We start from the raw sequence: 24,337 nt of genomic DNA, 5'->3' as shown, positions 1-24,337 counted from the left end.
CAGGGCAGGTTTAGGTTGGGTGTGAGGGAAAATGTCTTCCCTGCCAGAGCGGTCAGGCCCTGGCACAGGCTGCCCAGAGAGGTGGGGGAGTCACCGTCCCTGGGGGGGTTCAAACACCGTGTAGATGTGTCACTTCAGGGCATGGTTTAAGAGACATGGTAGAGTTGGGTTGATGGTTGGAGTTGATGATCCAAGAGGTCTTTTCCAACCTTAATGATTCTATGAAACCCCATATATTCCTACACAGCAATGATTTTATCCACTGTCCTCAACTGATTTTTGTCTCTGGACTTCCCCTTCAGCAGGACAACCCTAAATTCCTCAGCAGTGTACTCAGCGGTGCCACTGCTTCTCAGGCATCAGCTGGCTGAGAGCCATAAGGTGAAACTTTGGTTCAGGGTCTCACATAGATATAAGCCGGTGTCTCCTGTCTGGCACCGGGGTAATGTGTGTATGCCCACCATGGTGGGGCTGGCTCCCCAGACGGGAACAAGAGCCTCTGGGGAGGCAGGGACTGGCAGAAGGGCTGTGGGTGAAGAAGGGGAACCAGGGGGAGAAGGAAGCCAGCCCTGGGTGTGGTTTCTCTGATGAACACAGAAACACATTCAGGTCACTGCTGGCTGGGAAACCCACTAGAGTCTGGATTGAAGGATGTTCGCCTCTGATTTTGGAAAAGAGTAACAAGAACCCTCGAAATCCACTATCATCTTTGCCTGCCTGGGCTCATGGGCTGGTTTTGAAGGGTTAGAGAAGGCTCAGCAAGTACTGTAAAACCTGTCTGTAACACACAGCTTAAATTTGTTGTCACATATTGCTGGAAATGTTGAGGGTGAGGAGAGGCTGGAAACCACGGTCCAGGATGATGGGCAGGAGGGGGCTGGAGTAGGATTAGGCAAGATCTGCAGGAGCGGCAGCCCTGGTTCCTTGGCCTTGGCCTATATCACTGTTACTGATGTTATCGTTGCAGGGGCAAGGTCAGCCTTCAGCCCTTTATAACCCTTTGGGCTCATCTGAAGGTGTTGCCCGTTACTTTCCCTCTGTAGCAGGTCCTGTCTGTTGTTAAAGTCCAACACTACTTTGCCTTGCATTTCTGTGGCACCTTTTCGTGCCTCTGGGTCCCACCATGCACGGCAGAGTTAAATTGATTGGTATGCTCCAGGCAATTTACCCTTGATTAAAGAAGACAGGTCTCTGCAGTGACAGAGTTGTGGATTATGCTTTTTAAAAATATATTCCCTGCTGGCTCACACCAGAGAAAGCCCTGTTGATGTCTTTCTTTCCATCTGAAAGGGTTACCATGGTATTATGCTCTAAATTATATCTGTCATCTCTGTAAAATAATAATCATAGACTCAGCAGGGATGTATTTTGCTTTTTATTCCCGTTTCTAACAAGATTTTCAAGTAGCATGTCACATTAAGGTCTGCAGCAGTTGAGGAGGAACGACCTCTCCCTCTTCCTGACAGCAAGATGATAGCAGTGGCTCCGGCATGCCTCGCTCCAGCTGAGCTTTGCCTCCACGCAGGCTTTAGCAGCCTGTAGACTTCCGTGGTCCTTTGCGTGGGGAGGGATTTTAATATTTACCTGTGACTGAACTTGCTAAAGAACCCTGCAAACCTGAGGCTTGCAAACACCAAAATGCACCTTGTGGACTGGCTGCAAGACTGGTGCAGGGTCAGCAGCTCCTTCGTTTTGTTCCTTGGTCTGGCGCAATTGGTTGGCATGACTTCGCCTTGGGCTTGGTTGGGATCTGGTTACCTGAGCCAGTCTGGTTTCAGTTTCCCCCTCCTTCTGTCTTCCCCTCTCTGCTATTTCTCTTCCTTACAGCGGCTGGTTACGGACTGCTCCATCACACACAGCAGCCACAGCAGTATGCGGTGCCAACGGGGTGGCTGGAGCCCCTCGTTGATCCACCCTGATTAGCATGTTTTGAAATTGGTACAATATCTTTAACTAGCACTCTGTGTTCATGGCCCGAATGCTGTTAATAGTAATGCTGTGTTTGTCATTGCTTTCGTGTCATCGCTGTCCTCAAAGAGCTGAGGCCGCCCCAGTGGCCCCAAGAGCAACGTCAGGAAAGAGGGGAGCAGGGTGCTTAGACCAACAGTGCAGGATGGATGGAAAGAGGTCACTACGCTGCACAAGTTATTATTATTTTAAATGTTATTTCAACTGCAGAGAGAAAAAGTAATTTATTTTTCTTACTTTTTATGCCTGGGAGACTTTGTGCCCTGTCACCTCCTGCTCACCCCGTCTGTGGAAGCGTGCTCGCGCGCTCTTCACATTCACGCGTGCGCTTTCCCTCCCAGGCCGGCGGGCAGGGCAAGCTGTGCTGTGCGTCCTGGCGCTGCCCAACGCTCCCTGGGCTGCCAGCAGCAGCACTAGCAGGCGGCCAGCCTGCCGCCAGGGAGCCTTGCAGGACGCAAAGCTTAAGGACCGGCAGGAATTGTCACCTTAGCAAGCCTAGTGTCCAGAACTCGCATTGTGTTGCTTCAGACCCTGATTTCTGGACATGTGTTAGAGTTTTGCAGGTTTTGCCAGAATGGCTTGAATGTTTCTCGTGCATTTTATTTTATTTTATTTTATTTTAAACCCAAACATTCAGCTTCCCTCTACATGTAGGCCTTTTCTGTTTCTCTCGCCTATCTATGTGCAATGTATTTCCATGTAAAGACGAAGCATGCATCTCCTCCACGCGTGCCCCTGAGAGCATGTTAGGGTGCAAAGAGGAAGAAAAATGTAACTGCCTCTCTCCACTGGACCGTCTGACTTTGAATATCTTCTCTGAAGAGCTGCTTTGTTACCAGAACTCGTTCAGCTGTGTGTGGGACTTCTCGGTAGTGTGGGCAGGGCCAGAGCTGTGCATCTCACTGTAGAGAACTGTGTGATCCTTTTATGTGGGAGTGGCTTTGGATTAAATCGAGAGCACCTGAACTCTAGACGAAGCAAATGGTATTGCATGGGAGCCGGTCTTGCATGGAGGCTTCTGAGGTGTCGGGGGAAACCAATGCTCGTGCGGGGGGAACGACCCAAGAGTGCTGGCTGGAGCGTGTGGCTGTGCTAGGCGGTCTTTGGCCACCATTCCTGGTCAGAGGAGAGTGATAACGCAGTATTTGAGGTAACGCTGTGGGCCAGGACTCATTAATGGAGCCATGGTGGGAGTTGTCCTGCCCCAGACCAGGGCCGCTAACGGCCCAGATGTGCAAGCTGACCGATCCCCATCACTGCAGAGCTCTGATGGGCAGCAGAAATGTCTCCTGGACGTCCCTCGGCACAGCTGTGGTGGGTGCAGAGCACGTGAGGCCCTGCTGGGAGGGGACACGCTCCCTGGCAGGCTGACAGGGTCATGGGTGCTTGTCACTCTCCGCCTTTTCACGGAGATCGTGGGGACAAAACCAAGCGACTGGTGAGGTCGGGTCCTGCCTCGTCAGAGCTGTGACAGCCCGTCACTGCCGGCACGTTGATGCACGACGACAATGTGGCAGACAGGTCTAGCTGGGATGATTAGCATATTCCCCATTTCTGTGCCAAATCCCCATCGTCTCAAGGGGATCATTAAGCTGCTGAGGAGCCTGTCACTCAGAATCCCCTGGTAATAAATCCTGACCTGATGAGTCTGGGCCGGAGGGTGGTGGTTCCCCCGCAGCCCGGCTCCACGCTCCTCGGCGGGGCGGTGGCGCTCCCCTCGCACACATTTACTGCCAATGTCGTGACATTTGATATAGCTGCCTAGAGAAGCCGTGGGGTGGTGGGGAGGGCCCCCTAACCAGCTCCGGGCCTTTCTGGTGAGGAGGGGAAGCTGAAATACAATATTTGGCTGAGATACAACCAAAGACTCAACAGCCAGATGGATAAAAGTTGCATTGACATGGCAAAGGGCAGGGGTTTATCCATTTTCTGGAGGGATTTTTTTACGTGCTGGCACGACATCCATCACAGATGCAGGGGCCCATGACCGTGCATCCTTTATGCATCCCGGCTGTGGACAATACGGCATCCCCTGGAAGCTCGGTCTCACACGTGGAGACTGTTGTGTTCGTGGTTGTGTTCATGGAAGAGCCCAGTAGCTCTGCTGAGAGGAGTGAGGAGGGTCAGGTTTGCAAAGTGTTCAGCTGTTAAGTTAATAAACTGACTACAGATTTGTGAAGCGTGGGTTTGCTTTCCTCTGGGGTAGCCTTACCTGTGCTAGCACCGAGAACGCGACAACTTTTGTGGCTTGGGGTGTCTTTAAAGTGACCGAGTGATTGTTTTAATTTTTTTTTTAATCAGTTTAGGGCCTGATGGGTGCCACTTTTCTCTCTTCGAGTTGTCAGCTCTCTTCTCACTAATTCTTTTTTTCTGAGATAAATAAAATAGCAATTTGGCAGCTGTAATGACAAATACAAAACACAAACGATTTGAGCCATGAGCCAGTGAGCTGAGAGGAACTGCTTTACATTACTTCTAATACATTTTATATTTTATGTATAAATAATTAGATGGTAGGAATAAAAGCTGTCTATTTAATTCATGCCATTGAAAACCCTGTGTGCCGTTAATAGGCCTAGTTATAGGTGACACCTCTTTGAAATATAATTCTTCTATGCATTTTAATAGAGTTCATGGTAAACATACTGTGATAAGCAGACAGCAGCTAGCATTTCCTGCGGACAGAATGCACCTAATTAAAATTAATTGATTAAAAAAAAAAAAATCATTGCCACTAAAATTTCCAAACTATTTTTTCTTCTTGACAAAGCACCCACGGTGTAGCGTGGGGGTGCAAAAAGCTGCACGTCTCGGCTAGCGCCTGGCTCTGCGCGCTCTTTGCTGCTGAGATCAGGAGCACCAGCCCAGCCGGGCTGCGTCGGAGATGCTGTGTGCGGCATCGAAATGAGTGTAATGAATATAAACTGCTTTGGGAGATCGGGGGTGGCAAAGGGCACGTTCTCCAGGCGCTGTCGAGTAGGGGCTTATTCAGAAGCTCTGTTGCAGTTTGTTATAATAACTCTGCATTTAGTGATTCAGCCCCGTTCTGGTGTGACAGCCTGGATGCTGGGGGTGAGGTTAGTCTCTTAGGGTCAAGGTGGGGTTTTCTGACTGTCTCGGCTTTCCACAGGGCCTTCTATTCTCGACCCCTGAATGTGTGAAGCAACCCCAAGACCTAGTGAAGCTCTACCTGCATGAGTCAAACCGGGTGTACCGGGATAAGATGGTTGAAGAAAAGGATTATGGTACTTTTGATAAAATCCAGCTGGAGATGGTGAAAAAATTCTACGACGTAAGTGTTGAGGTTCATAACTGTGATAATAATGTACATGCTTACAGGAAAAAGGCTCCTTGGGAAAGCCAGGTTTGACCCAAGGTCTGCCTGTCTCTTACTTGCCTGGAGGGCAATGCTCTTGGTGGGAGCCCAGGAGCAAAGTCTCTGTCATCCGTGTTCTGGGCTGCCGGTGTTGCGATATGGGTAAATGCTGCCCTCCATAAGGCCACTGGGGAGAGGAGATCTGGGCCCTGAGAATTAATTAAATTCCTTTATTTAAGTGCTTTGAGTCTCAAGTGGCAAAAGCAGAAGGGTCAGATCCCCGGTCGCGATGGAGCACAGTTAAATGAAGCGCAAACCCTTAGTGCTATCCCTTTTTCCAAAATCCCTTTCAAACGACATCCCCGGACCTGCTTTCCTTCAGGCTGGCACCACCCGGCAGTGCTGCCGTACGAGCCTCACAAGTATCACTGAAGCGACAGGCAGTGCAGGCAGCGCTTTTTCCTCCGCCTACTGTCGTTGTCTGCGCAACAGCCTAATGTAATGGCTGTGGCTGCGGGGCTTTTCTTGTGGCCACATTCGCTGATGGTAATGAGTTTTTGTGGTTTGCAGGAAGTTGTCAGAGCAAAGGAAGTCAGTACTGGAGCTTTTTCCTTTCGCCCTCTTTCCGTCATCTCCCTCTTCCCCCTTTTCCAACATGCAGGTGCAACTAGAAGGACATAAGAACGCATTTGCTGGAACACCACACTTGGATGGCACAGAGCTGCGGTGTTTTTTCCTATCCTTGTTATATACATATATTTTTGTTTTTCTTTGACAGGACATTGAAGAAACTTTAGAGCAGACCAAGCGAATGAATGTTTATTGCCATTTTGCTAAAGGCATCGGTGAACCCAGCTATAGGCCGGTTCCAACCTGGGAGGAGTTGAACCAGATCCTTGTGGAGGCCTTGGACAGCTACAATGAGGTCAATGCTGCCATGAACCTGGTACTGTTTGAGGATGCCATGTGCCACATGTAAGGGGATTTTCTGGCTTTATGGTCTCATCATAGCATTTACCTGCGCAGGTTGCTTCCATGGAGATTCCTGGAGGATGTAGGTGTCTGTAGTTACAGCTGCTGGAGTGGAGGTGTGCGGGAGCTTCATCCGCCCGTGCGGCGTGTGGAGCACAAACACTGCACTGCTTCCCTACCTGGTGTCTGGGGGCACTTCTGAAACAGTGAGGGTGCTGGGGGCTGTCAGACGGAGGGGTTGCGTGCTGGTGGTTAGCTTCAAGTCTGGTTGCTGTTACGATATCTTTGGCCCTCAATGCTCTGCATATGGCACGAACGTTTATGGTACATGACGATGTTCAAGTGCTTTGTTGTCTCCGCTTGACAGCCAGCTACAGACCTAGCTATACTGTGATTTCCCTAAATGCTTTCACAGCTGGTTTAGAGCCATCTTTCCACAGGTTCTTAGTGGGATTTTTGCATGTACATAAATGAGATTATATGCATTCAGGCTACTGGTTTAAATGGATTGAGGCATTTAAACTGCTGTGATCCTTTGAAAATCCTGCTTGCGTTTACATGCCTGGAGGTCCAGATGGATTCCCTTTGGAAACTGGACATGTGGGAGTGTATGAAAATAGTGAGCCTCCCATTCAGAGTTGTGAGGCTATTTACATCTCTGTGGTGTAGACAGCGAGGCGGCCCCTCTGTTGGGAATCCCAGCAGAGACGGACTCATTTCTGGCTGCTGAAATGCAGATCTGGCCTTAGATCACTTCAGAAGATGGACCTGCCTTGTAAATCAGTTTTAACTGATCTTGTATGAAAACGTTTTGCCAAGAGGTGCAGATCCTTGACTCTAAGCTAGGAGGAAGCCGCTGTCCTGCTGCGCACCAGCGTGTGCGGTTTCAGTTCTCGCTGGACCAGGCAGCCCAATGCAGTCAGTCTTACGCAATTTTAAAAAACACACAAAGTGCTACTCCTTTTAATGAGGTGTTTAACTGTTTCTGTTCTGAGAGCTCAACAACCAGTTACTTTTGCAGCGCAGTGTGCCGGCTGCACTGGGGCGTGTTTTCCCTTACAGTATTTTTCACTCCTTTGTATTAATGAGCCACATGCAGCCTGATGCCCACAGGTGCTTCTGCTTGCACTGCTTGCAGGAAGATGACAGTAATGTTAACCTTATGCTCCTTTTGCATGTTATATAAGTTGGGATTTGCGACAAAACCTGGTGCTACCCCTCCAGTTAATATTGTGAATAATCAGGAAAGGGAATTTTGAGTATTCAGCATGTTTTTCATGGGAGCTGGGTGAATTCCTCTCATTGCATTTGGAAATCGCATTTTGCTGACATACAGAACTTATTCCATCTCAAACAGCTTATGAGTGTCAGCTTGAATTTGCTGGAAATTTTCAGATCGGGAAAAAAACACAAAAATTTAAAAAAAAGGGAAATGCTAAGGACTCAATTTATGTCGCGAAGTGGGAGATACCTGTGAGTCACCTCGTCATCCAGGGCTCGTCGTGCACGTTCACAAAGCGCGCAGCCCCGGAGAGCACGCATTGTCATCTTCGGGGAGACTAGCCTGGAGAATTGACACCAGGGACACTGAAGGTCTCCATGCAAACTGGACTGCTTTTCTGGGTATAATGTCACGATCGGTGGAAGTCTGCGCATAGATCATAATCTGTGCATAGATCATAATCTGTGCATAGATCATAAGATGCTTCAGTTGTAATAAATCACTACAGTATTTCTCACAGTCTTATTTGAAAAATTAATTAGATTAGTCTAGGGAAATGCTGAGTTAAGTGAGCTGAATAAAGGCAACAATGTGAAGAGGGGAATGGTGCTTGCATGTAAGACACAGGACAGTGAGGTTTTCACAGGTAGGATCCTCTAAACCCCCCTCACTTGGGGTCTTAACACATGGGGATATCAGCAATTGCTTAAAAAGAATGAATTGGAGGCAGGCAGAGTTCACGATGCGACTCTCAGATGGGTCAAGTGAACAGACCTGGGAAATAATAGCACGTTAATTTTTAATAGTGAGAAAAATCTCCCTTTTAGGTCGTGGTGGTTTGGATAAATAAGAAACATGGACTGTGTTTTCCAGACACATTTTTATGCTGTTCTAGAAATACCTGAAAATGCTTCAATGCACAGCATGGCTCTGCACCTGACCATGAACCCCAAATGCTTTTTGAAGAGAAACCTTTTCTGGGGAGGTGTGCCGGAGCCTTGGGTTTTGTTCTCAGTTTTTGCATGTTGATGTAATGTGTTTTTTCCCTTGTCCTCCCTGCAAAGCTGTCCAGGCCCTCACTTTAAACTAGTTCTGTCCAGCATGACTTGGCAGGTGGAAAAAAAGTTGGACTGAGTTGCCACCAAACTGTTTTTATCATCAGCGATGTCCTTTGCATAGGTCTCAGAAGAGATGGGGATTGATTGCTGACACGTCTCTCAGATTGACATTTTTCAACCCATCCAGAATACAATTTCTTAGTGAACAAAATATGTATTGAAAAGAACCGGGCAGAGAAATAAAAAAAATACTCTTATTTTTCATTTTGTACGCTTTGATTTAGTTGCCGCATCAACCGTATCCTGGAGTCCCCCAGAGGAAACGCTCTCCTGGTCGGCGTGGGCGGAAGCGGCAAGCAGAGCCTCACCAGACTGGCAGCCTTCATCAGCTCTCTGGAGGTTTTCCAGATCACTTTGAGGAAGGGGTATGGGATCCCTGACCTGAAGGTAGGTCATTTTTTAAGGCTGAGGTGGGGAGGAAGGAAATAAAAAGCAGAACGTGCCCTGAAAACTTTGTCTTGTTGCATATTGAGCGACACCGTTGTGAAGCTACTAAAAAGCCTCAGACCTGGTGTCGGACTGCAGAGAGGAGCGATGCTCCTCGCGGTACCTCACTGAAGCGTGTCTGCACAGGGGTGCAGGCAGAGCCCCTGTCCTCTGCCAGTCCTCTGGGCTAGCGAACCCGGCGGTGTGGACATCCCCTTCGTGCTTGTTCAAGAAACCATAAAGGACCAGAAAGGTTCTACTTTATAATTATTTCTAATTAAACCGAGATGTGGTAATGAGCTCATCTGTGAGGTGTACGGTGTGGAGAGATTTGGAGGTAGAAAAGGAGCAGGAGGAGAGTTCCCAAATCGTACCCAGTTCTTCCTCTGGTGTCTTGTATAAGGGAGGGACTGAGTGGACGGTGGATGGTTCACTATAGACATCGTGTGCCTGTGCCTATGTTTATGCACAGGCTAGTGAACTTAGGAATTATAAATCAACATTTTAAAACCTCACTGAAATGGTTTTAAAGCATTTTATCTGTTGGCAAAATGATTCTCATTAAAAATGTTGTAAAAATCACAATCACGGTACCTTCACTCCGTTCTGCCTGGCAGACATGATGGCCGAGGAACCCCAGGTTCCTCCCCCGTCAGCGGCACGCCTGCACGGCCTGTGGTTGTGTACGAGTTGGTTTCATCGTGTCACACAAGCTGTCCTGCCACCCCTTGGGTATTTTCATCTCTCCTCTGTGGTTTTCAGTCCCACTTGTGGGATTTTCCAGCTCCTACCTGCTTATTTATTGAGTAAGCCTGCGCTCCCATCTAGGAATGTAGCTCGATACCAACGCTAATAAACTTGTTTTTGTGACATCTCTTTGCTTCTCTGTCTGTGGAGGTGGAAGATACTTTGATGTGCCCTTCACTCTGTATTCACTTTCAAAGAATTTATGAAATATGGAGAATTTTTTTCCTCAGGTATGGAAGAGCAAGATGGTGACAGAGTACCCAGTTTGCCATTAGCCCTTCCCACCCTCATAAAAGATCTAATCCAAATTCCCCGTGGTGAAAGTAACAAATGATTCTTTCGGAAGAAGCGTGTGCATTTGCTGAATTTCTGAGGGAGTTTCTGAAACGTTGGCCAGTGTGTTCCTTCGGGGTCCCCTGCATGTCCTGTATCCTGCTCGGAGGGGCAGGAAGGAGAGGATGGAGTTTGAGGTGGATGATGGTGTTCTTCCCATCTCATGAACACCTTGGATTTCAAAAAGATGGTGTCCCTCATTAAAAGGACACTGTCCCCTTTGAAATGAAACAGCTTTTCCATGTGAGCAGGCTCTCTGTCAGCATCACTGCACTGAGTGGGAGACTGAAGGGTGAGTCCCTGCTTGGACTCTGGAAGGGAAGGAAGAAATACACAAATGAAACAATCCGTGTTTGCACAAGGCATCCTCCTCCCTTCCTCACAAACAAAAATAATATGTTGCGGCACCTCAGCAAAAAAAAAAAGTCTTCGTGTTTACTTGTGTAACCAGAGAAATCTACAGCATGGGGATGCCAAGGACCAGCATTTCCAGGCACTGCGCTCTCTGCCAGTCCCTGTGGTGCTTTAGCCTCCCTCTGTGACTTACTGTAGCCACAACCCGGAGCAGAGCGAGCCTTTATGAACTCCCCTTGCAGTCTCCACAACCAGGGATTGCACTGATGTCTTTATCCACATCCATTGACCTCCAGGTGTTCCAGCCGCAGGCATTTCCCTTTGTTCAGCGGTGCCGGCCAAGGCTTTCTTCTCATTTTTGTCTTATACAGACCTGGGCGTAATGTCAAGTCTTACTTGGTAATGTCTTACAATGATGATAGCCATAGACTCTCCCATATAGCCTGGAAGGCTCAGCCGTGAGGATGGAGAGTGGCCAAAGTGCAGTTTCATGCTAATTAATTGCAATTGCTTTGTTCTCAGTTAATGGGAAGATTCTGAAATATCCCGCTTGTAGGTGCGGTACCTAGCCCGTGCTTTGCAGAATGTAGGCACAGCCCCTAAGTCCACTTGCTTTTCATTCTCCAGGCAGACCTGGCAAACCAGTACCTGAAAGCCGGCGTGAAGAACATCGGCACCGTGTTCCTGATGACCGACGCGCAGGTGGCAGACGAGCAGTTCCTCGTGCTGGTGAACGACTTCTTAGCATCAGGTACGGCTTTTGTTGCTTTGATTTCTCCACTCCCCCTTTTCAATGTAGCTTTGCTCATGGTAGCACCTGTAGCTCTAGAATAGACAAGGCAGTGGATGAAGTAAGCTAGAAGGTACGTGGGATAAGCTCTAGAGTAAAAGCAGTGCTAAGGTCTCCTTGGTGAGGACACATTCCATCTGGCAGAATTCTTTCGTTCTCTGATGTCTTGTACCCAGCTTTTCCATGCTTCATGGTATCCTGCGTGTGGTAGTTGGGTGACGTGTCTGCTGTGATATTGCACTTGAAGACAGAGCCGGAGGAATGTATCACCAGATGAGGAGTTTGGCCTATGGATCCCATGCATCCACGCTCTAGTTGCCTAATAAAATAAGGCTGTTGCTGGGTAGAATATTTGGCTGGAGTATCTGTGAGTTGGTGGATGATGCCAGGCCACCAGATGACCAAGCCTGTGTGTGTCAGCTAGCTGCTTATCCCATTCCAGTCCTTTTCCTCTTTGCTTTTCCAGATGCATTTAGGTTTTTGTGTTGTTGCTTGCCAAAACAATTGCAGAACAGTCAGTCCACACACCAGCGCTCCGTTTCCCCGCAGAACGCAGCACACGTATGTGTGGCTGAGCTCCAGTGCCCCTGGGAGCGTGCGGCGGTGTCGCCGTGACCGCACTAGGTAACCCAGAGCGGGCGTATTCCCCAGACTCTGCTCCTAACTGCATGGCCTTATTTATGAGTCAGGAGTGGGAAGGTACCAGCTGGTTTGGGTGACCTCCACGGATGGTGAGGGGTGGAGAGTTGACGGCACAGTGGAGCGATAGTTTGTGAGTAACTCCAGCGTTGATATATGTGGCTATAAATTGGCCAGATGGTTTCAGCAGCAAACAAGCCCTGCCTGTGATGGATTTATAACCAGGAGTAAGGACAGGGGTTGTTGTGGAGGGTGGGGAGTAGCTCCCACCACCGCTATGTGTGGTGTGGGCGACGCGAGTATTGTCATGGCTCAAGGTGAAGCTCTGCAGCGTCCTGCAGCGTGGGGCAGGCCGAGCAGCCTGGCTTTGGGACGGCCAGGTCCTGTTACGGTGGCCTCGAAAGGCACTGTGTTTCGCTGGGGTTGCTCTGTGGGGAAGTGGGGACAGAGGAGAGGGTCCCCAATGTGGGTCGAGGGAGGCCGGGTGGAGTCGCAGCCGGGCTGAGGAGGGGACCGTGCGGGGACCGTGACTTCCCTTGATGTGAGCTGGTGCCACCCAGCGGGTGCTGACTGACGGGTCTGGCTGCTCTCTGCACGCTTGTTTTTCTTATTTGTTTCACTTCTTCTCATCACCTAAGAAGCTAGAACAAAGTATGTATTTTAGTCTTTCTTATAAATGAGCAGATTTCTGATTAGTGTATTTTCCTCAGTGATTAGTGCTCATACTGACAGTATCTCACTCAATAATGATGATTTCAATCAAATCAGAAGCCAGAAATGAAGTGAATGGGTGATAAAATAAGGAAACGCTAAAAAAATATTTGGTTGGGTACATTTTTGGCAATATCAGTTGCATAACTATTCACTTTAAAATGTTTTAAAAAGATTTCTAACTTTTAAAACATTTTGGTGATCTGGGATTTATTTGGCCACTGCTGGAAATGGCATTGAACAGCTGCAGAAATTGTACATGGAACTAATTCGTTTGCAAAACTAAAATGATTTCATTATCGTATATAGCGTATTAGGTATTTGGGGGGGGGGGGTCTGGTAATCTAATTAGCACTGTAGACCTGGAAAAAAATTGACTTTGACTCTACTCTGTGTTTATTCGCCTTGTGCTTTTTATAAAGTTTGCTCTCACAGGTGTTCATTTTTTAGCAGAATGACCTTCTGTGCCACTTTTCTGCCTCTGGGGCCTGTGGGCATGTGGTACAATGATTTTTCTTAAGGAAGCGGCTTCCCTGCGCCCCTGAGGAGGGAGGCAGCTGCTTCACTTTGCTCTAAGACTGCAACAAATCCAGAAGACCAGTAAACCAAAAGGCGCCCTCTTCTCTTAGGTGAAATCCCTGATCTCTTCCCCGATGATGAAGTGGAAAACATCATCAACAGCGTGAGGAATGAAGTCAAAGGCCGGGGTCTGGTGGACTCCAGGGAGACTTGCTGGAAGTTTTTTATAGAGCGTGTTCGACGACAGCTGAAGGTGAGGCAGAGGCTGGGGGAGTTTGGGTCCTCACCGTTGCCCCTGGGGCAGGGGGCACGGGGTGGAGGTGCTTTGGGCTACCTGGCAGGGAGGTCAGGCTGCAGCCTGAAAGGCTTCTCTGCCTGTTTGTGGTATAAACTGTGGTTCTCTCAGCAAGCGGTACTAAAGCATAGGGAATGCTCTGTGTTGTCATCACTTCTTGGGCCTCAGAAAGCACTATGGGAGATGAAAATTTTCTCTTTCAAGAGCTGAGCAGGACCAGCCTTTCCATTTTCAAAGCCATGCACAGGGATTTAACTGGGGTGCATCAGGACTAGGTCTTTCTGCTTGGAAAAGCTGCACAGGGAGTCAGGCTTCATGTTGTTGGATATCCATAGCCCGAAGAATTAAAAGACTGTTGTCTTAAAAACAGAGTGCTGGGACCTGAGAGGGACACAACATGGTTACAGGGTTTCTTCCACTGCAGCCCATATTCCAGCATAGAAAGGCCTTATAAATATGTCCTAAGGTCCCAAACCGGTTTCAGGACTTCCCAAGCGTGCACACGGAGGAAGTGCAGTGCAAGGAGGAATTCGACTATTGCAGAAGGTATTTGCCCAACTGCAGGACTGCACATCTGCGGTCCCGGAGCAGGGGTTAGGGTGGGCAATGAGTGAAGACTTGATCTTTGCGTAATGAAAGCATAGGCATCTTCTTATTCACTGCTTGGTTTGCGTTGGTGGGACATGTTCACTGAGGTAGGTGGCCTGTTCCCTTTTAGATGCAGGTAGGTACGTGTTTAGAATGTAGAACAGCTGGAGAGTTGATTTTTGAGGGAAAATTTGAGAACGATGCCACAGTATAGATGCCCAAGGAGAGGAAACCCAGTCCTCCTCTCTCTCCCTCTCCCAGTGTAGAGGGGAATTTCTGATGAGCGCAGATGCTGTTTTGTAGCTCTTCTAGCACCTTGGTTGTCTTCTGCCTGGTGTCACTCCCTAGATATATTCCCGTTAGCTATTGAGGTACGCTGGAAGGGCAGCATGAATGTGATTTACTTTCCCTTGTCTGCCCTTCTCCTTAATGGTGTGCTAGAGCAGATGGATGGGGTCAGCCAGGAAGCGTTGTTTATTCTCCCCAGTGTTTTGTGACAGCATCATGCGCTGTGCAGAAAGCTGATCGATCCGGTGCTGGTCCAGGGCACGCTGGACCTCTGGGAGCAGCACAGGAGTGGGGCTTGGCCGAACAGAGCATGGGCACCAGCACACCTTCTGCCTCGGGTCTGGAGAGAGGGTAGCGTAGGTGCAGAAGAGGGCTTTTGTACATGGATAGCTTCCTGAAGCTTGCCTGGCCCTGAGAGCAACATCAAGGTGTCTGAGGCTTATGCTTGAAGGTATAAGAAGGATTTCTACATGTCTGCCCGGAGTGTGAGCATGCGGTGCCCATGTCAGAGGAGCGGAAGCTCTGAGTTCAGCTGCCTCTTCTGAAATGGAAACGAAAGTGGCTTTGTTACAGGCTGCCTTCCGCAGCTTCTGAAAACCAGATCTTAGCTCATGGTGGAGGTGGTGACACCTTATCGAGATGTCTGAGCTGGCAGACGCCTGCCCCATGGCTCTTGGAGGGCTCTGCAGGTACCAGCCAGGGTGAACAAGCGGGAGAGGGATGGTGCATTGAGATATGCTGCTTCCCAAACCAGCCCTTGCTCAGATATTGTGACTCCATTGCACGGTGGTGACTTGTCCATGTCCTCCTTTGTGCCTGATTAGCAGATATCAAAAACCCAGCCGCAGTGGGCTCGCAGGAGAAGGACTGCGATGAATGGCGGTGGCAGGTTTTGGTCCTTGGGTCTTATTTTGCGGTCAAAGCTGGTGGTGGGGCAGCAAAGAGGAAAGGTACTTTGCCTTGTTTACTTTAAACCCTGTGCAAGGAGTTTCCTTCTGGAAAAGGAAGAGCTTGTGCCTTCCAGAGAGGAGCTGAGCAGGCTGGCTGTGGGGGGAAGGCGGCTCCCAGCCTGCAGGGAAAGGCAGGTGGTCGAGGGAAGGGTGCTGAAGACTGGAGGAAGCAGAAATGCTGCAGGGCTGGGAGGATGTTGAGCAGGGGAGTAACAGCCCCTTGACCAGGTCCCAGAGTAATGCAAAGAGAGGTTTCCCAGGGACCCATGAACACTGCACAATTTGCTGTTACTGAGAAACTTTTAGTAGCTGTTAGGCTGAAGTAAAAGCCTGTAAAGCAAAGGACCTGCTGCACAAAAATGCAATAAGCAGGGAAACCGCATTCACAAATGCATTTATTTCCATTCTGCTTTGTTGTGAGATTTCTTTATTTTAAAAAATTTCTCATTCTGATGAAAGCAGATTTTGAGTTTGAGCCACCTCAACCCTTTTCAGTGCTGGCTTTTGGGGAAACAATCCAGGTGGGCCTGTGGGACTGCCAGGAGAGTTTAGATCCATTCACATTAATTCCTGGTTGCACCACTTGAATCTAGATGCCAGTTCCCTGCCAGAACCTTTGTGTCACTGTTAAAGCAGGGAAGAGTCTTTATAGTAAACCCCGGTTGCAGCCTTGAAAGTGTGCCAGGCTTCTTCTTTTCACTGTAGCAATCCTTAACACCACTGCTTCTCTGTATTGCAGAGAAAAAAACGTGTTTACTGCTAGATTGTGCCTTTTCCAGGCCAGGCTTGCTGACCTGAACTGCAAGAGCTCCAGCACTGAGGTTGCTGTGCCTCAATTGCGAGCTGGTGGCAAGATTTTCCTTTGGAAGTGGCTGGAAGAGCCCAGGCTGGGCTGTGCAGCTGGAGCCTGGTGCCTGCTCCCAGCCGTGCCTTCTCACCTTCCCCTTCCTCGGGCTCCGCAGGTCGCGCTGTGTTTTTCGCCGGTCGGTAGCAAGCTGCGCGTGCGCAGCAGGAGGTTCCCCGCCATCGTCAGCTGCACGGCCATCGACTGGTTCCAGGAGTGGCCGCGGGAGGCCCTCGAGTCCGTCAGCCTCCGCTTTCTGCAAGGAACAGAGACCGTGGAGGTGAGCACCTCACCCACCGGCGTCGGGGGTGCCCGAGCCGTGCCTGGGTTTGAGTTCCTGCGTGGGGTGCAGGTGCTGGCCCCCCCCGGCCACACGGCGCTCAGGTGTGACCTCGTCCCTCCGTTCGGGGCAGGCAATGCCTCCCGCAGCGAGGACAGTATTGCAGGGAGGGTTTGCTCACCTTTATTGCCCTCCAGAACTTACCCAGGGCATCTGGGTGACTGGAGAGGAATTGCTGGTCGCGCTGTGGTGCATTGAACTTAATCGAACCATGCTTGAAATATAGTCCACGTCTTTGGAGAGGGGCACGGACCTCAGGAGAAGCATGGCCATGGGCACCACGCTCATGTGTGTTCGGACACGGGTAGTCCTGCCAGTGCAATGACTGCTTTGCTGGCAAGAGAGGCAGCTTACACGTCGGTGCAGAAAATAACCTAATGCTTATCATTACTGCAGGGAACATAGGCTTCTCTCCCCACACGCGTGTCTGAGCGTCTCTAATTCTCAAGGGCAAAAATATGCCAAGCTCGCATTGATGACAACCTGCTAGGGGACTAAAAGAGATTCAGTTCTCTTTATTTGGCTTTTCTGGGCAGGATTTTGAAAGAATAAAGTCTACAATGTTCCTTTTTATGAGTGTGCACCTTCCCCATATGTACAGAAGAAAAGCCCAAATTTATACTTAAAAGACTCTTGCTTTATAGAGCTGAATGCCAGAAAAATTGCTTGGAATAAGATGAAGTATGAGATAAAAAGATAAAAAAAGAGGTGTGAAGTACATGAACAGAGAAAGTTATTTCAGAGATAACAAATGAAAAGGGATCAACTTAGATGTTACATCCTGGATTTTGCTGCAGCAGAATAAGAAGTTAATAAATTCCTTTATATACAGCACAGGTCTGTGCTATATATAGCTGTTCTGTTTAAAATATTTTCTCCTTGTCTTCTCCTCTTACTTTTAGGATTCAGTGAAAGATTCAATAAGCAAATTCATGGCTTACGTCCACACAAGCGTCAACGACATATCCCGACTGTATCTGAGCAATGAGCGACGATATAACTACACCACTCCGAAATCGTTCCTTGAGCAAATCAAACTCTACCAGAATTTGCTTTTGAAAAAGGGCAAGGATTTGAAAGCAAAAATGGAGCGACTGGAGAATGGCCTGGAGAAGCTCAACAGCACGTCTGCACAGGTAAGCAAACTCTCTGGGGTTAAAGGCTGATGTTTTCCTTGTGTCTCTGTTAGAGACATCTCTGCATCCTGGTTCGAAGGAGACCTTTACACTGTGCAGGGTGTAAAATTTGTGCTAGATCCGGCTCTAGTCTGGCTTGAACTGGGTTCCTGGAGGAGCAGAAGTTATATACTGTACTGGAAAGTGGAAGGGAAGAGATGTGTGTCCAGTCTCTGCTGTTTAGGTGGTGCCAATCCCAAATGAAGGATCACAGTAAGTAAAATGAGATAGGGAGTCAGTTAGCTGGTACATATTTTAAAGTGACAAAATAGGTTCTAAAATACAGGAAGATCAGTGATTTTTGGAGTTGCATCCAGGAAATCGACAATAACTAACAACAAGAATCTTGTCTTTCAAACTAAATAGAGCATCCTTTTCAAATACAGTTGATGCTCATTTTCCTTGCATTATGCCATCCATCTTTAAGGAAAACTAATGCATGTTTGAAATGTAGATCAGCCGTCCCAGAATCACCCTGCTAAAGAGCAGCACTGGCACTCTTCTGTGGTAATGACTAGGTGGTGTTCTGGGTATTTCACAAACCTCGCTGTAGTGACTCAAACTGCCTTTCAGAGCTTTGCTGGCTACATCTGTTGCTAAACTCCCATTTTTCTCTCCATTTCATATTCTATTAACTCTTCCAAATGTTCACTTACAAGCTTCTGCTGTGGCAAATGGGCCTCTCCTGAAGGTGCTCCAAAGAAATGCAGGGGGCTGATGTGAATGAAGGACTAGCATGTTCAACCCCTTCCATATATATAATCTGGATGATGCTGGTGGCATAAATCATGTCTGTTACGCTCAATAGGGTACATGCTTTGCCGGAGGGTGATGTATGGGCTTTATTAGCGCCTCTCAACTCTTATAGTCTACATCTCACTTCAAACAGTTGCTTTCTTCCTGGTGCAGGACAGGTCTCTGAGGAGACAGGAGGGGAGTGGGCATGTTTCACGGCCCTTTGCAGGGTTTAGCATCTCCTTTGCAAGGATGCAGCTGAGGTTGAACAGCCAGCAGCAGAGCGCGCCCATCCCAAGCAGTGACACCAAGCAGGGCGATAGGTACGTGCCCTCACTGCAAAGCAGACCTTACTTCTACCTTACCTACGGAGGCAAATAATTTTGCTGACCTGTGGGGGGGCTGCTGTTTTTGATGATGCCCCAGTAATGGACAAGGTGGGGTAGGTCCATTTTTTTATTGGGAGCAGCTAATATGAAACTAACCTTTTAAGACGAAACAAGTCCCGGCAGAGTCGGCCAAACACAGGGACCCTTCTGTATCCTTCAGGCATATCGTTATATGGGTGCTACGTTGGCAAGGGTTCTCTGATGAGCCCCGAAACAGGTGCTGAGCAGCGGTGGAGGACTGGGGAGGAGGTGGGAAGCCACAGCACCTGTGGGTCTTGTAGGTTTGCTATTGCAAGAAGGGTAAAGGAATGCAAAGTTTGTGTCTGCTTGGAGTAAGGCTGGGGTGAGAAGTGCCTGCTTGTGAAGTTGATTAAGATGCAGAGCAGTGAGGACAAATATGTCAAATTTGAGTCTAAAATTAGCACTGGGTGCCTAAAATTAAACACCTAAATGATCAGATGTGCGCAATAGTCAAAACTGCTGTTGATTTGAAACCAGAGTGTGGATATTTAGTGGTATTGGAAATCATACCAGAACATTCACTCTTTAATATGGATTTGAAAGCTTGAACTTTACATTCATCCATGGAAATGGTTGGTCCTGGTGCTGAGGAAGTGGCAAGTCTTCTGTCTCACTCAGGTGTGTCATCTCCAGGTTGCGTTCATGGTGCTTGGAAGTGATACGCTGTGGGGTTTTTATTTCCAAAGCAAAGGAGGAGGTTTTTGATACCTGGGTATGACCTGGTTGTGCCCTAGGTCTGAGGACTAGCGCTCCCATCATCAGCATTCCCCAGATTCCTGCTGCTTGGATGCTGTGACGACTTAATTATGAGGTTTATGTCTTTCCGTAGACTGTTCAGCGTGGCTTCAGCGTGAGGGGGCTGTTGTGCAAGTAGTTGCAGGGTACTTTTGAACCTAGCTGCTCCAGTTTCAAAATAACCTCTCCCCCTCCCTTTGCTCTTCTCCCTGCCACCCGCTCTTTTTTTTTTCTTTTGAGATTTGGACATCTTGATGCCATTGACAAACTTTTCTTCTAAAGAAATGTTTTCCATTAGCTTACATGCTGAACCATCTTTCTCAGAAGACAGTGGCTTCCTCAGTACTCAGAAAAGCAGAAGCCAGCTTCCAGTTATTAGGACGTAATAGACTTGGGAAGATGTGTGGGATGAGTCATTTGTTTTTCAGAGTGATGTTAGCTCTGGAGAGGTCAGCGCTCTGTTCAGAGCCCGTTGCTGAGTAATTTTTAGGATGACTTTGGTTAATATTGCATCAATGGATTTCAGATTCAAGTCTTGCTTGCTCTATCAATTAATCGCTGACCTTTGTGATGTATTTTGTGTTCTTGAAACAAGGCAGGGACAATCAGATAAAATGAGTCTTCTGGGAGCCTGCCCTCCAGGTTTTCTATTCTTTAATAATTCTTCTTATTCTGTCGTGGCGGTAGACAAGCATTTCTTCCCTCCCTGTTAGATTCACAGTACATTACCCTTGAATCTCTTGTTTGCTTTGCTCTTTTCCTTTCTACCTCACATTACTAATTGCTTATCAGATTGTCCTGGACTCAGGAAGCGGCTCGCAGTTTTTTAACATTTCTTAGCACTGTTTGGGACTGAGCACTGACCCTTCTGTGGCCAGTAGTGACACTCCATGTGCCAAGGCGCTCTGGCTGCTCACACCTCGATCTGGTTATTATCCTGGTGTTGCCTATGGGAAGGTTAAGAGCATTCCCTCTTCTCTTTGGCATGACAGTCTGCTGTGATTTTCCATGCCACCTCAGCCTCTCTTTGTGCTGTTATTCTCTTATACTTCTTGCTTCCTTCTGCTTACCAGCTACGTGTTACCCAGAAGGCATCTCCTGCTTTCACCAGTGTTTGCAGACACTGGAAAAGTCAGTGGTGTTTTTCTCACCTCCTCTGGATGAGGTAATGATTCTTCCATGGTGTGTCCAGATGGTAATTTATAAAACATGTGTCTGTGGCAGCTCCACAGCATGGCAGGGTCCAATGTGCTGGCAAGAACCAAGCAGGGCAGATCACCGCAGCACCCTGAACTGCGCCGTTAGCTGTGAGAACTCAGGTCTTTGAAGACGTGTGAATCCCCTGTCCCGTGCTCTTGTTTTGGACATAAAACAGGCTCTTCCTGCCCCTCCATGTGGAGCTGCTTCTCTTTATCTTTTTTAGCAACTCCCTGTGGCCCAGGTGGCCCCGTTGCCCCTGCCCTTGTCCGCATGTCAGGTGCCCGTGCTGCATACGCGCATGCCCTGTGCCTCTTAGTGCCTTCCTGAGCTCTGTCTTGCAGACCGGTGGGTTTCTGGTATTCAACCTTTCCCTCACATTGAGTGTTCCTGCTTTCCTTTGCAGTGAGGTGTGATGGGTTGACCCTGGCTGGACACCAGGTGCCCACCAAGCCATTCTATCACTCCCCCTTCTCAGCAGGACAGACTGGGGAGAAGATAAGATGGAAAAGAACTTGTGGGTCAAGATAAGGACAGGAAGAATGCTCACCAGTTACCGTCACGGGCAAAACAGACTCGACTCAGGGAAATTAATTTAATTTATTGCCAATTAAATCAGAGTAGGGTAATGAGAAATAAAATAAAATCTTTATACACCTTCCCACCACCCCTTCCTTATTCCTGGGCTCAGCTTCACTCCCGATTTCTCTACCTCCTCCCCGAATGGTGCAGGGGGATGGGGAATGGGGGTTGCAGTCAGTTCAACACACATTGTCTCTGCTGCTCCTTCCTCCTCACACTCTTTCCCTGCTCCAGCATGGGGTTCCTCCTACAGGGGACAGTCCTCCATGAACTTCTCCAATGTAAGTCCTTCCCTTGGGCTGCAGTTCTTCATGAACTGCTCCAGCATGGGTCCTTTCCATGTGTCCTTCCATGGGGTGCAGCCCTTCAGGAACAGACTGCTCCAGCGTGGGTCCCCCACGGGGTCGCAAGTCCCACCAGCAAACCTGCTCCAGCATGGGCTCCTCTCTCCACGGGGCCACAGGTCCTGCCAGGAGCCTGCTCCAGCATGGGCTTCCCAGGGACCACAATCTCCTTTGGGCACCCACCAGCTCTGGCGTGGGCTCCTCCATGGGCTGCAGGTGGACACCTGCTCCATCACGGACCTCCCTGGGCTGCAGGGGCACAGCCTGCTCACAGTGGTCTTCACCAAAGGCTGCAGGGGAGCCTCTGCTCCTGCACCTGAAGCGCTGCCTCCTCCTTCTTCCTTGACCTTGGTGTCTGCAGAGTTGTTTCTCTCACATCATCTCACTCCTCTCTTCCAGCTGCTGTTGTGCAGCAGTTTTTGACCCTTCTTAAATATGTTAACCAAGAGGCACTACTGCTGTGGCTGATGGGCTCGGCCTTGGCCAGCGGCAGGTCCGTCTTGGAGCCTGCTGGCACTGGCTCTGTTGGACGTAGGGGAAGCTTCTGCCATCTTCTCGCAGAAGCCACCCCTGCCGTCCCCCTGCCACCAAAACCTTGCCACACAACCCCAATACATGAGGCCAGATCAATAGGGCTTCCCGGCATCAGTCTCCAGAATGTCATCACCTCTTATTTGCCTCCATCAGTCTTCATCCTCTCCATATGAGCAGCAGCTCCAAAGAACAGGCATTGTATGACATGATAATATTTTCTGTGCTGTTCTCATGGTGAAAATGGTGTCCTTCCATCATGGTGTCTTGCACATGATGTTGTTGCATCACGGTATTACTTGGGATTTTGTTGGTAGCCCCGACCAGGAGTGCTGCAGAGCTGACCCAAGAATGGCCAGGGAAAGAGCAGCCTGGAAATACTCTCAAAGGATGGCGGATGGCTGTGCTCCTGGTCCGAATGGGTTATAACACTGCTGGTTTTCACAGGGTGGACTGGGAGTACGGGGGGTGTCACTGCAAGGAGGGAGACTGTGTGTGACTGTTGGAGGAGTTCTGGGCTGTGAGAGGGCAAGAGATGGTAGCTGTGCTGGGAGGGTTTTCCGCACACCCTGGGATAATGCAAGTTAGTGGTGGTTGGTCTTGGCCACCTCTGGGTTTTGGAAGTGTAGTTTAATGGCTGGAAATACGACAAGCATCTGGGTTTTCCAAAGAAACAGAAAATAGCTCTGTGTACAAGCTGCCATCCGTTTTGGATGGAAGGTCCTTTTTGATGTGAGAGAGGGGAAGTTTGAGTACCTTCTGTTACTGGGACATTTGTAGAAAGAGGAGAACTTTTCATGCCTTTATCCCTAACGTTGCTCTGCCAGGGATGGCTCCGCAGGCCACTGATGGGAGCACAGTTAAGGTTTCTGCTGTGCCTGTGCCTTCCCAAAGGCAGCGGTGTGAGGCCCCCCTGCTCACTGGTGTCTCATCAGGCATTTTTGTGTCTGGGCGTTAGGATGTGTGGGAAGGGAGGAGGAATGGATGTGACAGACTCTTTTTGCTGTGGATGCGAGTATGGCATTAAGGGAAAGCTGTTTGCTGTGCTGAGGGGGTGAAACTGGAGGCGTGAAGTTCATAAATGTACATTCCCTGTGCCACCCCCAGGGCCTCACCAAAGACAGTGAGTTTGGTTATTTAGGCGTAGCTCCTGTTTCGCTCTTTCTGCACAAACACTGTTAAATTGTCCCTGCTCAACTGCATTTGAGCTTTAGCCTCACTGGGGACACACGACTGCTTCCTTTCATGTTCCAAAATCCTGCTTTAAGTAAGGGAGGCTGGAGGTCACCGTTTTTCCCCTAGATGTGGTGTGATCTATTGGCAGAGGGTCCAGCAGAGCCTCAGGATACACGTCACAGCTCCAACTGGCTTCGTTTCCACTGGGAACTGAACACGTAACCCAGGTCCAGCTGGGCAGGGGCCTTCACAGGAACACACACTTCTGGCCTTCCAAATGTTTCTTTCAGGCAAAGCCCTAGCTGAATTTCTTGCTTTTTTTTTAAATCCTGACAATGTTATAGCAAGTCATTTACCCTTCCGTTGGTGCATGTGCTTGGCTGAAAGCAGGTTTTGTCAGGGCATTTTCTGTTCTCACAGGCTGCTCTAGGGGCTGAGTTTATAACTGCTCGTTCTGTAGCACTCTTGAGTGCTAGTGGGCTTTAATCCCTTGCTTGTTTTGTCATGGTCATGTAAACCCCTAAAGCTCCCATTCATATAAGTATCCAGCACGATTGCTGATTTTTGGGCAGAAGTTCACAAGCCATATCTGCCACCAGAGAAGCCTCCCACTTCAATTTTCTGCTGTCCCTGAAGATGTGGAGCTGAACAAGAAGCTGCTGCTGAGTTTGCTGACTGAAGGGATTATGTGCCTCTGTGAGCCCAGACTCGTTTGGATTTACAGTCGCACCTTTGTCCTGGTGAAAACAGCATTGTAGCGCCAGGCAGCAGGAGATGGCAGTGGGTGACGTGCACAGAGAGACCCCTACGGAACCGCTCTCCGCTTGAGGCTGATGCCGAACACTGATAGTTTTGGTTTATAAGGCTGGAAGTTGTGCTCTCTCCTCCAGCATAAAAATGGAATTATCAACAAAAGCGAGTGTCTGACTTCCCTTCTAGTAAGTAGTTTTATATAGGTAAAGACATACTCCAGGAGCTCTAAGCAATCTTTTCTGAGCCTGACGGCAGGACCGTGAAAAACTCTGTGGTCTG

At 48.8% G+C, this 24,337-nt stretch overlaps 1 protein-coding gene across 1 annotated transcript in view; it reads left to right on the top strand.

Moving 5' to 3' along the window:
• Positions 1-24,337, top strand: part of LOC104047038 (dynein axonemal heavy chain 9) — a 143,710-nt gene that overhangs the window by 9,052 nt on the left and 110,321 nt on the right. Inside the window, exons 4-10 of the mRNA XM_064466991.1 lie at positions 5,099-5,260; positions 6,063-6,259; positions 8,821-8,983; positions 11,084-11,207; positions 13,226-13,368; positions 16,199-16,360; positions 17,323-17,556. Coding sequence (XP_064323061.1) covers positions 5,099-5,260; positions 6,063-6,259; positions 8,821-8,983; positions 11,084-11,207; positions 13,226-13,368; positions 16,199-16,360; positions 17,323-17,556 — 1,185 coding nt within the window. The remainder of the gene's footprint in view (positions 1-5,098; positions 5,261-6,062; positions 6,260-8,820; positions 8,984-11,083; positions 11,208-13,225; positions 13,369-16,198; positions 16,361-17,322; positions 17,557-24,337) is intronic.

The sequence above is a fragment of the Phalacrocorax carbo genome, chromosome 16 (genome assembly GCF_963921805.1).
Source record: "Phalacrocorax carbo chromosome 16, bPhaCar2.1, whole genome shotgun sequence".
NCBI lineage: Eukaryota > Metazoa > Chordata > Aves > Suliformes > Phalacrocoracidae > Phalacrocorax > Phalacrocorax carbo.
The sequence above is the reverse complement of the archived record's forward strand: the minus strand, read 5'-3'. Positions and strand labels throughout refer to the sequence as shown.